At 45.7% G+C, this 12,051-nt stretch overlaps 1 protein-coding gene across 3 annotated transcripts in view; it reads left to right on the top strand.

Annotated features, from left to right (window-relative positions):
* The window catches only part of LOC112259966 (phospholipid-transporting ATPase ABCA1), a 247,860-nt gene that overhangs the window by 219,328 nt on the left and 16,481 nt on the right, over positions 1–12,051 (top strand). For all 3 annotated transcript variants that reach the window (XM_042328357.1, XM_024434680.2, XM_024434681.2), the window contains exon 48: positions 383–475. In XM_042328357.1, the coding sequence (XP_042184291.1) occupies positions 383–475 (93 nt within the window). The remainder of the gene's footprint in view (positions 1–382; positions 476–12,051) is intronic.

Here is a 12,051-nt window from a genome sequence, read left to right as displayed (position 1 = left end):
AGGTCACATGTTCCAGAAGGCATTTCTACCAACAACAACGAAACACGTATTTTGATGATAAAACTGAAAGAAGACGTTCCTGTGAAGTAGTGACATGCGACATACACCTAGCTTCCTGAAACGGGTCACATATGGCATGTTACTAGTCAGCCCTGTGTGTACGGAAAGGACATTGGGTGTCAATAGAATAAAGCAGCATGGGATGGAGAACAACCAAACCAGAAAAAAACTCTTACTGACTTGTTTTGTTTCTGCAAGTCTTTTGGCGTTTGTGTAGAGTAGAAAAATTGTGCCCTATAGTATAATATATAGTATAGTATATAGTATAACTACAATTGAACCTTTCTCTCTCTCTCTACCTCTCTCCCTTTGTCTCTTACAGCATGGAGGAGTGTGAGGCCCTATGCACGCGCATGGCCATCATGGTGAATGGACAGTTCAAGTGTCTGGGCAGCATCCAGCATCTTAAGAGCAGGTGAGGCCTTGACAGCGGCACTAACAGCTTGGCCACAGCCTTAATGCTCTTAATGGGAAAAATCCAATGCAATGTACATCGAGTGAACAACCTCAATTTGTCAGGGCATGGACTCTACAAGGTGTCGAAAGCCTTCCACAGGGATGCTGGCCCATGTTGACTCCAATGCTTACCAGAGTTGTGTCTAGTTACCATGCCCCGTTCAAAAGGTACTTAAATATTTTGTCTTGACCATTCACCCTCTGAATGGCACACATCCATATCGCAATTATCTCAAGGCTTAAAAATCCTTGTCTCCTCTAATTCATCTACACTGATTGTGAAGTGGATTTTAAAAGTGACATCAATAAGGGAACGTAGCTTTCACCTGGAATCACCTGGTCATTATGTCATGGAAAGAGCAGGTTTTCTTAATGTTTTTCCACACTCAGTGTTTAACAACCTATACTGAAGCCCTGCGAAATGAGTGACATACAGAAACGCTATTGAGCTTTAGCCTTAGGTGCACTCACATGTACAGTACAAAGGCATGATGCTATCTAAGGTTTGTCTGTATTTTATGAAGGCCAGTACTAGGGGATTCCAGTGTTAAGCAACAAGGCCCTAGGGGGTGTGGTATATGGACAATATACCATGGCTATGAGCTGTTCTTAAGCATGACACAACACAGAGTGCCTGGACACAGCCCTTAGCCGTGGAATATTGGCCATATATCACAAACACCTGAGGTGCCTTATTGCTAGAATTATAATATATATTTTTTATTTAACTAGGCAAGTCAGTTAAGAACATTTTTGTATTTACAATGATGGCCTACCCGGGCGACGCTGGGCCATTTGTGCACCGCCCTATGGGACTCCCAATCACAGCCGGATGTGATACAGCCTGGAATCGAACAAAGGACTGTAGTGACGCCTCTTGCACTGAGATGCAGTGCCTTAGACCGCTGCGCCACTCGGGAGCCCATTATATTATCAACTGGTTACCAACGTAATTAGAGCAGTAAAAATATTTTCTTTATTCAATGCAACACGTGTGATATGCGGTCTGATATTTTATTTTACCTTTATTTAACTAGGCAAGTCAGTTAAGAACAAACTCTTATTTTCAACGACGGCCTAGGAACAGTGAGTTAACTGCCTGTTCAGGGGCAGAACGACAGGTTTGTACCTTGTCAGCTCGGTGATTTGAACTTGCAACCTTCCGGTTACTAGTCCAACGCTCTAACCACTAGGCTACCCTATACCATGGCAGTCAGCCAATCAGCAATCAGGGCTTGAACCACCCAGTTTATAATGACTCGTACATCATCAGTGTTTCTCCAAATCAGTGGTGATTATTTCTTGGTAGTTCTCAATAACATTATGGACATTTGGTCTAGCCTTAACGGAGCAACCCACCCTTTCCGTCTCTTAGCTGTGACATGAGTGTGTCCTCATTTCGGAGTCTTTGGGAAATCTGAGATTGATATGTCCATTCTTTTTCCTCCAATGTATGCGTTCAGATGCCATGAACACTGTGATAAGCAACATTTTGAAATGTATTTTAAATTGAATAAACTTTACTCAATGCAACATGGAAGTAAACAAATATTAGCCTACAATTCCATAGAGTGCATTAGCATTAGTCTTGATGTATTATGTTAATACCGCATGTTGTTTTTTCCCCCTTTAATGATGTTGTAGTAAACAAGTATTGCTATTATAGTATTTTACAGTACAGGGTGAGAGTTAGGGTTCTATCTATGTAAATAACACACCTTGATTCTTCCCCTCATTCACATATTGAATTGAATGACTAAGCATCGTCCGGGTTAGGGAACGGTTTGGCCAGGGTAGGCCGTCATTGTAAAATAAGAATTTGTTCTTAACTGACTTGCCTAGTTAAAGGTTAAATAAACATGAATAAATAATGTTTATGAACATGCATCCTTCTCATCCATATTACTGTAAACCAGGGTTCCCAAACTAAGTTTCCTGGGGTGGGGTCATGGGACCTTTTATGTTTTTACCCCTTTTTCTCCTCCAATTTGTGGTATCCAATTGGTAGTTACAGTCTTGTCCCATCACTGCAACTCCCGTACGGACTTGGGAGAGGCGAAAGTCGAGAGCCATTTGTCCTCCAAAACACGACCCTGCCAAGCCGCACTGCTTCTTGACACACTGCTCGCTTAACCCGGATGCCAGCCGCACCAATGTGTCGGAGGAAACACCGTAGACCTGGCGACCGTGTCAGCGTGCATGCGCCCGGCCTGCAACAGGAGTCCCTAGAGAACAATAGGACAAGGACATCCCGGCCCGGTCAAACTCTCCCCTAACCCAGACGACGCTGGGCCAATTGTGCACCGCCTCATGCTTCTCCCGGTTGTGGCCTCCTGCAACACAGCCCGGGATCGAACCCGGGTCTGTAGTGATGCGTCAAGCTCTGCAATGCAGGCCAAGCATTTTTTTTTTAACAAATTCACAATTGTTTAAACAAATCTAGAACGGCACATTAGGTCGTGATGCTTTTTCCTGGAAACAATCTGTAAAATGCCCGACGATATCTTTATCTCTATGACATTCGGAAGCTGAGCTACACATTCTAAAGTCAGGACTTAGCTTGGGAAGTCATGTTTTGCAACCTGTGACTCTGTCGCTATCATTTATCTATTCACTTTCTTTAAAAAAAGAATATGTATAATTCAATTAAGGTTTCATATCAATTCTAATAATTATTTAAAAAATAGCGGATTAACATTTGGGGAAATCGTGTCGAGACTATTTTCCCTATTCATTATTATTACTTAAAAAGCCTGTCTAAAAGATGTCAATTGTCTTGGTAAGCTACGTAGACTTGCAGGAAATTAGTTTCAAAACAACAAAATGTTCGTACGTCGCTCAAATGAAGATTGTTGGTGGTGTATTTAATAAACAATAACACAAAAGGTTGAGGAACCCCTGCTCTAAACCACAAGATTTTTTTTTTGTGAAAATAAATCCTTCTTTGACTCTTCCATCTTTACCGTCCTGTAATGGCCTTTATACATGCCTCTTAACACATTTAGTCAGGCTCCATCTCCAATCTCCCCCTGACCTTAAACCCGGCACTTAAGTATGCTCTCTGATATTCACCTGACATTTTCACAAGGCCAACCCCCTTTTGGGCCATCTCACATATGGTGATGAGGGTGGCAGTGGTGGGCGTGGGGCCATCCATTATGTTGGGCTGGGGGGGGTTGACATTATTACAGCAGTATCGTGTGATCTTCTAGGAGGACATTACAGACTAAAGGGACGAGGGGGGGATCCATTTTACAAGTCAGAGAGTGGGGAGAGGACGAGTATGGGTGGAGGGGATGGGGGAATGTATGCCTATGTTAGGTCTGATGCTGAAATGAGCAAAGGGTGTCAAGGATATTTCCCATCAAGAGGGTTGATGTCATATCATCTCTGTAGCCGTTAAATCAGAGAAAAGAGAGCGAGGGGGGACAGAAGAAAAGGGAGAGAGAGGGAAGGAGAGAGGAAGAAAGCGATGGTCTTACCTGTCCCTCCAAGCTGTTGGTGTAATTGACAGATCCTCTGTGTCAATGACTTCTTGTCCTCGGGGACAACGAGGCCGCCCTAAATCATTTGAGAGACACTGTATAGTTACGGGATGTGGAAAGAGGGAAGAGGGAGGCGCTGAATGGGTTAACCCGTGCTCAAGTCTACTGTATAGTCTATGCTGTCAGCCACAGCCAATCAATCACTCATTTCTTTCACTTCATAGACCAAAGCCGGGGGGGGGGATAGATAAACGTTACATGTGCATTGACAGTTTTTTTTTGTTAGTAATTTCAGGTCACGTGAGTTTTTTGGGGTGTGGCTGTTGAAATGCTATCGCTCAGTTCTTGCGACACAGTGAATAATTTCTAATTAAGCGTCGCTATCTCTTTCTCAGCTCATGTAATTCATGTTTCATGAGGTGTGGGCCCCGTTAATGACTCTCCGCTGTTTTCCTTTCCACTCTTCCCCCTGCCACGCGCACCCATGAAATGTGTCCCCAGTGTGTGTGTGTGTGTGTGTGTGTGTGTGTGGGGGGGGCTGGTAGCAGAGACAGGGACAGGGGGGGGCTGGTAGCAGAGACAGGGACAGGGGGTGGGTGGTAGCAGAGACAGGGACAGGGGGAGCTGGTAGCAGAGACAGGGACAGGGGGTGGGTGGTAGCAGAGCGTTTGATCGACCATCTTTAATGTCAAGCTGCGCAAACCACTCGGCAATGTAATCTATCCACATTTACCTGTGGAAGCATGGCATCGCTTTTCTTTTTCTTGTTTATGTAAATGGCTCGGCCATGCTGTGAGGGAGGGGTGTGTTTACGCATCATCTCACGATTACCCAAGTTGTTGCAGATTAGGAGACGGGGAGATTTCCATCTGCGTGTGACTGGAGGGGGTCGAGGCAGGTGGCGAGCCGCTGTCACGCAGTGGTATTAAAGACTGACCTGCATGATGGGCGGGGCTACTTTGTCTTCCCCCCCATCCACCTCATCACGGGTGAGAAAGAGTGTGGAATCTCTCCACAGGGCGCCTCTCACATTTTGATTCCGCATTGTGTGTGTAATACATGCTAGTCCACCTTCTTCCTCTCCATCTTCTCATCACCCCACCCGCACTCCTCCTCCTCAAACTTCTCGTTACATTACCTTTATGTATTCATCCTCCTGCTGCCTCTCTCTCTTTTTTTTATCTCTCTCTCGCTCTTTCCCTCCGCCCTCTCGCTCAGTTGGTGATGGAGCATCAACCCACCCTTGTTTGTGCTGCCCCCTTCAGGCCACACCGATGACCTGTCTTCCCACCTTCTCATTGGAGCTGCCTGGCTGGCAGCCTCATTGTTTTAACAACTCGCCCCTGTATATCAATCAGGTCCAAAAATAAGCAAAAATCGCACCATTCAAATCGGAGAGAGACCTCTTAACACAGTTAGGGGACAGATAATGTTTTAAGAGGACGCCCTCCATTATCTAGGTTGATTGTTTTGTCCCTCTCTACCCACCTGCCCCACGACCAGGTCGGCTCTGTTGCATTTCCAGTCAATCAATCATTCGTCGGAGGAGAGAATTTCTGAAAGCCAAAAAGAGAACCGGGGAGATAAATAAGTGGCTGTAAATATACTTTTTACAATTCAGGAGCGTCGGATCCAGTCGAGTCCCAGGTGTTTAGTAAAGTGAAATGAAGTGCACGGCAGTAAAAAAACCTTCCATCGCGCCCATATAAGCTGGTCAGGGGAAGGGAGAAGGGAGAGAAGGACGCGGGAAGCTGGTGTTCTTTTCCTGTGACTGACATCCTTCATATTTATTGTTTTGCATTTTATTAGGATCCCCAATTAGCCTGCTGCCGAAGCAGCAGCGACTATTCCTGGGTTCCAAACAGGAAATGAAAACTTAACATTCATATGTCTGGAGGATAAGGGTTTATGCGGCTAGCAGGAGCTATATTTCGCTGCATCTCAACGTTTATTCCTCCATCCTTACTTTGAGACCCAGTGCCGTCACAAACGTGAGTTTCATGTGTTTAAGAAAACCTGAGTATACAAAACATTAAGAACACCTGCTCTTTCCATGACAGACTGACCAGGTGAATCCAGGTGAAAGCTATGATCCCTTACTGAAGTCATTTGTTAAATGAAGAGGAGGAAACAGGTTAAAGAAGGACTTTTAGGCCTTGAGACAGTTGAGATGTATTATGATTATGTATGGTGCCATTCAGAGGGTGAACGGGGTATGGTAGTAGGTGCCAGGTGCACCTGTTTGTGTCAAGAACTGCAATGCTGCTGGATTTTCAGTTTCCAGTGTGTATTAAGAATGGTCCACCACCCAAAGGGACATCCAACCAACTTGACACAACTGTGGGAAGCATTAGAGTCAACATGGGCCAGCCCTGTGGAATGCTTTCGACACCTTGTGTAGGCCATGCCCCGACGAATTGAGGCTGTTCTGATGGCAAAAGGGGGGATGCAACTCAATATTAGGACTTTGTTCTTAAAGTTTGGTTTGCTCAGTGTATATTTCCACACTGAGTTTGGAATAATATTGTAAATGAGGATCATGCTCTTTTAGTGTAAGAGCTGTTTGAAAAGACCGCCCGAAATTTCAGCCTGTTTTGGTGGGATAGAGTTTTGGCCTGCCCAGTTAATAGACCAATAGGAAAAAGTTCCAAACCTCTCTGCCAATAACAACACATTTTCCGTTTAACTTTCCACTCAGACCACTCCCAGACAGTGCACAATTCTTGCTTGAGAAATGGCTCTTATCTAAGAAGCTATTTGTTTTTGTGCCATTTTAATTGAAAACAATCCGTCAGGTACTTAATTGCTACCCAGCCAGAACTGATTAGATATTGAGATATAAACAGCTGCATTGGACCTTTAAGGGGAAAGAGTGAAATAAAATACAAACGAAAGCTGCGAAGTGCATTTAATGCATTAAGGTAATGTTGCGCACAGCGCCGGAGAGTTTTATAAGGGCACCTAAAAGTTGTGATCAATCTAAGGAAGTTGCCTTTGAGATGTCTAGTAAATTTGTGGATTGACTATGTGGATTGACTGCGTTGCACCGTGGCTAAGTGATACCTTATCTAACTGACTGTTAGTGTCTGAGATGGATGGGAAAACAGCAGCCCTTAGGGTTTACAATGCATCAGCTGTTATTAATACCCATTGCACACCGACAGATACAGTGTGTGAAATCCTCTATTGCCATCGAAAGCATGTGTGTGTGTGTGTATGCATGTGGTGTCTGTTTATGAGGCATATATCATGTGTGCGTGTACGCTTTGAAGTGTGTGTGTGTACGTGTACACGTGGATTCATGTCTGTCTCTGAGTGGAAGTGCGTGTGTGTCCATTTCAGACCTCATCTGAGCAGTACCATATGTATTTTCAACTCCAGCCTTGAATAAAACATGCCTCTGCACCATATATATCCATTGCCCGTGGCTTCTCCCTGCAAGGGAGCTTCAGTGATGACCCTTACAGGCGACCTCTGTGTGTGACCCATTGAGGCCTTCCTGCCTGATCAAAGCACGGCCACCCAAGCCTGGGGTGTGACCCCTTTCCCCACTCCCTTCAACCCCCCCCTGGACACCAATATGGGGGGTGTTTGTTGACCTTTACACTCTCCTCTCCCATCTCTCCCCCTCTTGAAAAGATTGAGGAAGAGAGGGAAGAGGATAGATGAGAGATGGGAAAGGATAAATGGGAGCGGAGGAGAGGAGAGATGGGAATTTTGAGGAGAGACAAGAGATGGGATGGGAGAGATGCACAGCACTCCAGCAACAGCTTTCTGAAGCTGGAGGTTATGTGCTTGAAATGACACGAGAGGGACTCCAACTGAGTCGGGAGGTAAAAGAGGAGAGATGGAAGAGGAGAGATGGGAGACAAAATAGATGGGGGAGAAGAGAGATGGGGGGAAGAGGGATGAGGAGAGGAGAAATGGGAGGGGTGATGAAATGGGAGAGGAGGAGAGTGTAGAGGATAGATGGGAGAGGAGAGATGATAGAGGAGACGAGAGAGGAGAGGTAGGAGGAGTTATGGGAGAGGAGAGATTGGAAAAGAAGAGAGCTGGAGAGGAGAGATGAGAAAGGGGAGACGAGGAGAGATGAGAAAGGGGAGACAGGGGGAGAGATGAGAAAGGGGAGACAGGGGGAGAGGAGAGATGAGAAAGGGGAGACAGGGGGAGAGGAGAGATGAGAAAGGGGAGACGAGGGGAGATGGGAAAGGAGGCAGAGGAGAGATGGGAGAGAGGAGAGATGGTAGAGGGGAGAGATGGTAGAGGGGAGATGAGAGAGTGGAGGAGCGCATGGAGAGGAGATAAGATGAGAAAGGGGAGACGAGGGGAGATGGGAAAGGAGGCAGAGGAGAGATGGGAGATGGGAGGAGAGATGGTAGAGGGGAGAGATGGTAGAGGGGAGATGAGAGAGTGGAGGAGCGCATGGAGAGGAGATAAGATGAGAAAGGAGAGATGGGAGAAGAGAGGATACGAGATGAGATATGGGAGAGGAGATATGGGAGTGGAGAGATGGGAAAGGGGAGACGGGAGGAGAGATGGGAGAGGAGAGATGATGAGATGGGAAAGGAGGAAGGAAGAGATGGGAGAGGAGAATTGAGAGTGGAGAGGAGACATGGGAGAGAGGAAAGGTGGGAGGAGTTATGGGAGAGGAGAGATGGGAAAAGAGGGCTGGAGAGCAGAGAGGAGAGATGGGAGAGGAGAGATAGGAGAGGAAGAGAGCAGAGAGATGAGAAAGGAGGGAGAGGAGGAGATGAGAGATGGTAGAGGAGAGATATGAGAGAGGAGAGAGGATGAGAGATGGGAAAGGAGAGATGAGCGAGAGGAGAGATGAGGGAGATGGGAGAGACTGGAGATCTGAGGGTAGAATAGAATTTGCCAAAGCATGTCCTTTGTCCTTTGAAGAATGTCTCTGGTGGTAAATTGGATACAGTGTAGTAACGTCGTTGTGTGGTAGACGTTACTCCAACGTTACTGTCTGTTCCTTCCTAACCTTGCGTTTGCAGCTGTGGTTGCTAACTCAACAGCTAGGAGATATCACTTCTGTAGTGAATAAGAGTTCAAAGTTCATACCATTCGCAACCAAAGCTCATGCTGATGTTGGCTTCATTCTGTAGTTATTATCTGAACCATTCTGACAGGACCGTCGCCCTCATATCCTTGGAACAGCAAGTTCTATTGTCGTCAAGGCTTTATATAGGAAGGGAGAAGAGGGCGTGTTTGAAAAGTTTTCTAGCCCATTTTCTAGCCCTTCACAGAGGCAGGCCACTGAGTGAGCTGCCCTAACTTATGAAAACCCACATCTCACATTTTAGAAGCTAAAATCACATTTTATCCCATCACAAATAATTTCATATTCAAACATTTGAATTGAACAACAATTCCATGTGAATCTGATAACTCTGATGTGTAGACTTTCCACTGTAGAGTTTGTCATCTTATCATTGATGAGAATGTCTCAGATGACAACCGAACTGACATCATATTCATTAAGTACCACTGCATATGTTCAATTGTTCGGATTACCAGAATGTAGTTTATTTCCCCCCACCTACTGATGTTCCCAGAATCTCTGTTAACCAAGGTTTTTTTAATGAAACCTCAGTAGGTTAGAGAGAGGAAAAAGGGGGGGAAGAGGTATTTATGACTGTCATAAACCCTATCCCCCAGGCCAACGTCATGACACATGGGAGAGGAGATATTGGAGAGAAGAGAGGGTAAGAGATATGGGAGAGTAGAGGAGAAATGGGAGAGGAAATAGAAGGGAGAGAGGAGAGATGGGGAGAAGAGAGTTGGGAGAGGAAAGATGGGAGAGGAAAGATGGGAGAGGAGAGATTATATAGAAGAGGAGAGATGGGAGAGGAAAGATGGGAGAGGAAAGATGGGAGAGGAGAGATTATATAGAAGAGGAGAGATGGGAGAGGAAAGATGGGAGAGGAAAGATGGGAGAGGAGAGATTATATAGAAGAGGAGAGATGGCAGAGGATAGATGAGAGATGGGATAGAGGAGAGCTGGGAGAAGAGAGTAGAGAAAAGAGACAGGAGAGGAGAGACAGGAGAGGAGCGGAGATATGGGAAAAGAGGAGAGATGGGGAGATTGGGGAGAGAGAGAGAGAGAGAGAGGAGAGATGGGGAAAATGGAGATATGGAGAGCAGATACGAGAGATCGGAGAGGTAGGAGAACAGAGATGGGAGAGGAGAGCGGAGAGGAAGGATAGGAGAGATGAGAGATGGGATAGAGGAGAGATGGTAGAGATGAGATGGTTAGAGTAGATGAGAGAGAGAAGAGATGGTTGAGATGAGAGAGGGGAGGAGAGGAGAGATGGGAGAAGAGGAGAGATGGTAAAAGAGGAGAGGAGACGTGGGAGAGGAAAGATGGGAGAAGAGAGATGGGAGAGGAAATAGACAAGAGGAGAGAGGACAGATGATACAGAAGAGAGAGGAGAGGAGATGAGAGATTGGCCAGAGGAGAAGAGAGTAGAGAAAAGAGATGGCAGTGGAGGAGAGGAGAGAGCAGAGATAAGAGGATGGATGAGAGAGGAGATGGGATAGAACAGAGCAGAGAGGATGGAGGAGAGGAGAGATGGGAAAGGAGAGAGGGGAGACAAGACTAGAGGATAGATGGAAGAGAAGAAAGGAGAGATTGGAGAGATCTCTCCCTCCCTCGCTCCACACTGCAGATATGCGCAAGCACACCAGCAGCTCTCGTTCCCTTTCTGAAGCTGGAGGTTATGTGTTTTAAATGACATGGGAGGGAGAAGATGAGAGATTGGAGAGAGGAGAGAGGGGAGAGGCAAGATGAGAGAGGCGAGCCGGAAGAGGATGGATTGGAGAGGAGAGATCGTGGAGGAGAGTGACTAACAAAATCAATGAGTCCCCAGTCAGTAATTCAACCATGATTGCTATAAGTTTAGATAGCTGGCCATTGGACTAATTTACCAATCTAAAACAATCTTAGCTGACGAGCTAATTAAGTGACTGTCAGTAACCAGGTTTCCATCCAACCTTTTATGTGTGTAAAGTACATGTTGGATAAAAAAATGTCATGACTGCCCTGGCAGAAAAAACAAACATTTTTCTGTATACTTTCCAAATGTAGACAAAAAAAGACACGCTAGACAAGGTGGGATCTTTTTATGTCGGTAAAATGAAAGATACAAGTAATGTTGTTGGAAACGCTTTTATGTGCAAATATTGATATAACAACCATCATATCGAAGTAAACTTGGAGTCATGCAATGTTCTGTGGTCCTCCCACTATGACTCGTCTGGAAAGCAAGCAGTTTATTAGGGCCAAAAGTATGTGGAGACTCCTTCAAATGAATGGATTTGGCTATTTCAGCCACATCCATTGCTGACAGGTGTATAAAATCGAGCACACAGCCATGCCATCTCCATAGACAAACATTGGCAGTAGAATGGCCTTACTGAAGAGCTCAGTGACTTTCAACGTGGCACTGTCATAGGATGCCACGTTTCCAACAAGTCAGTTTGTCAAATTTCTGCCCTGCTAGAGCTGCCCCCGTCAACTGTAAGTGCTGTTATTATGAAGTGGAAACGTCTAGGAGCAACAACGGCTCAGCCGCGAAGTGGTAGGCCATATAAGCACACAGAACAGGACTGTCAAGTGCTGAAGCACACAGCGCGTAAAAATCGTCTGTCCTCGTTTGCAACACTAACTACAGAGCTCCAAACTGCCTCTGTAAACAACGTCAGCACAAGAACTGTTAGTCGGGAGCTTCATGAAATGGGTTTCCGTAGCCGCACACAAGCCAAAGATCACCATGCGCAATGCCAAGCTTTGGTTGCAGTGGTGTAAAGCTCGCTGCCATTGGACTCTGGAGCAGTGGAAACGTGTTCTCTGGAGTGATGAATCACGCTTCACCATCTGGCAGTCGGACGAATCTATATGTGTGCTCTCGGCAACAGAGCGCAGCTACTATCTACTATGTCAATACCAGAATGGGTACACTCACTATATAACGCAACATTGTTTGTGAGAAAACCATGAATAGAGTTGAAAATGTTATAGAAACCCATTGAACTTCAGTGC

Source organism: Oncorhynchus tshawytscha, linkage group LG10, assembly GCF_018296145.1.
Source record: "Oncorhynchus tshawytscha isolate Ot180627B linkage group LG10, Otsh_v2.0, whole genome shotgun sequence".
NCBI classification, from domain to species: Eukaryota; Metazoa; Chordata; class Actinopteri; order Salmoniformes; family Salmonidae; genus Oncorhynchus; species Oncorhynchus tshawytscha.
This window is presented reverse-complemented; position numbering and strand designations above follow the sequence as displayed.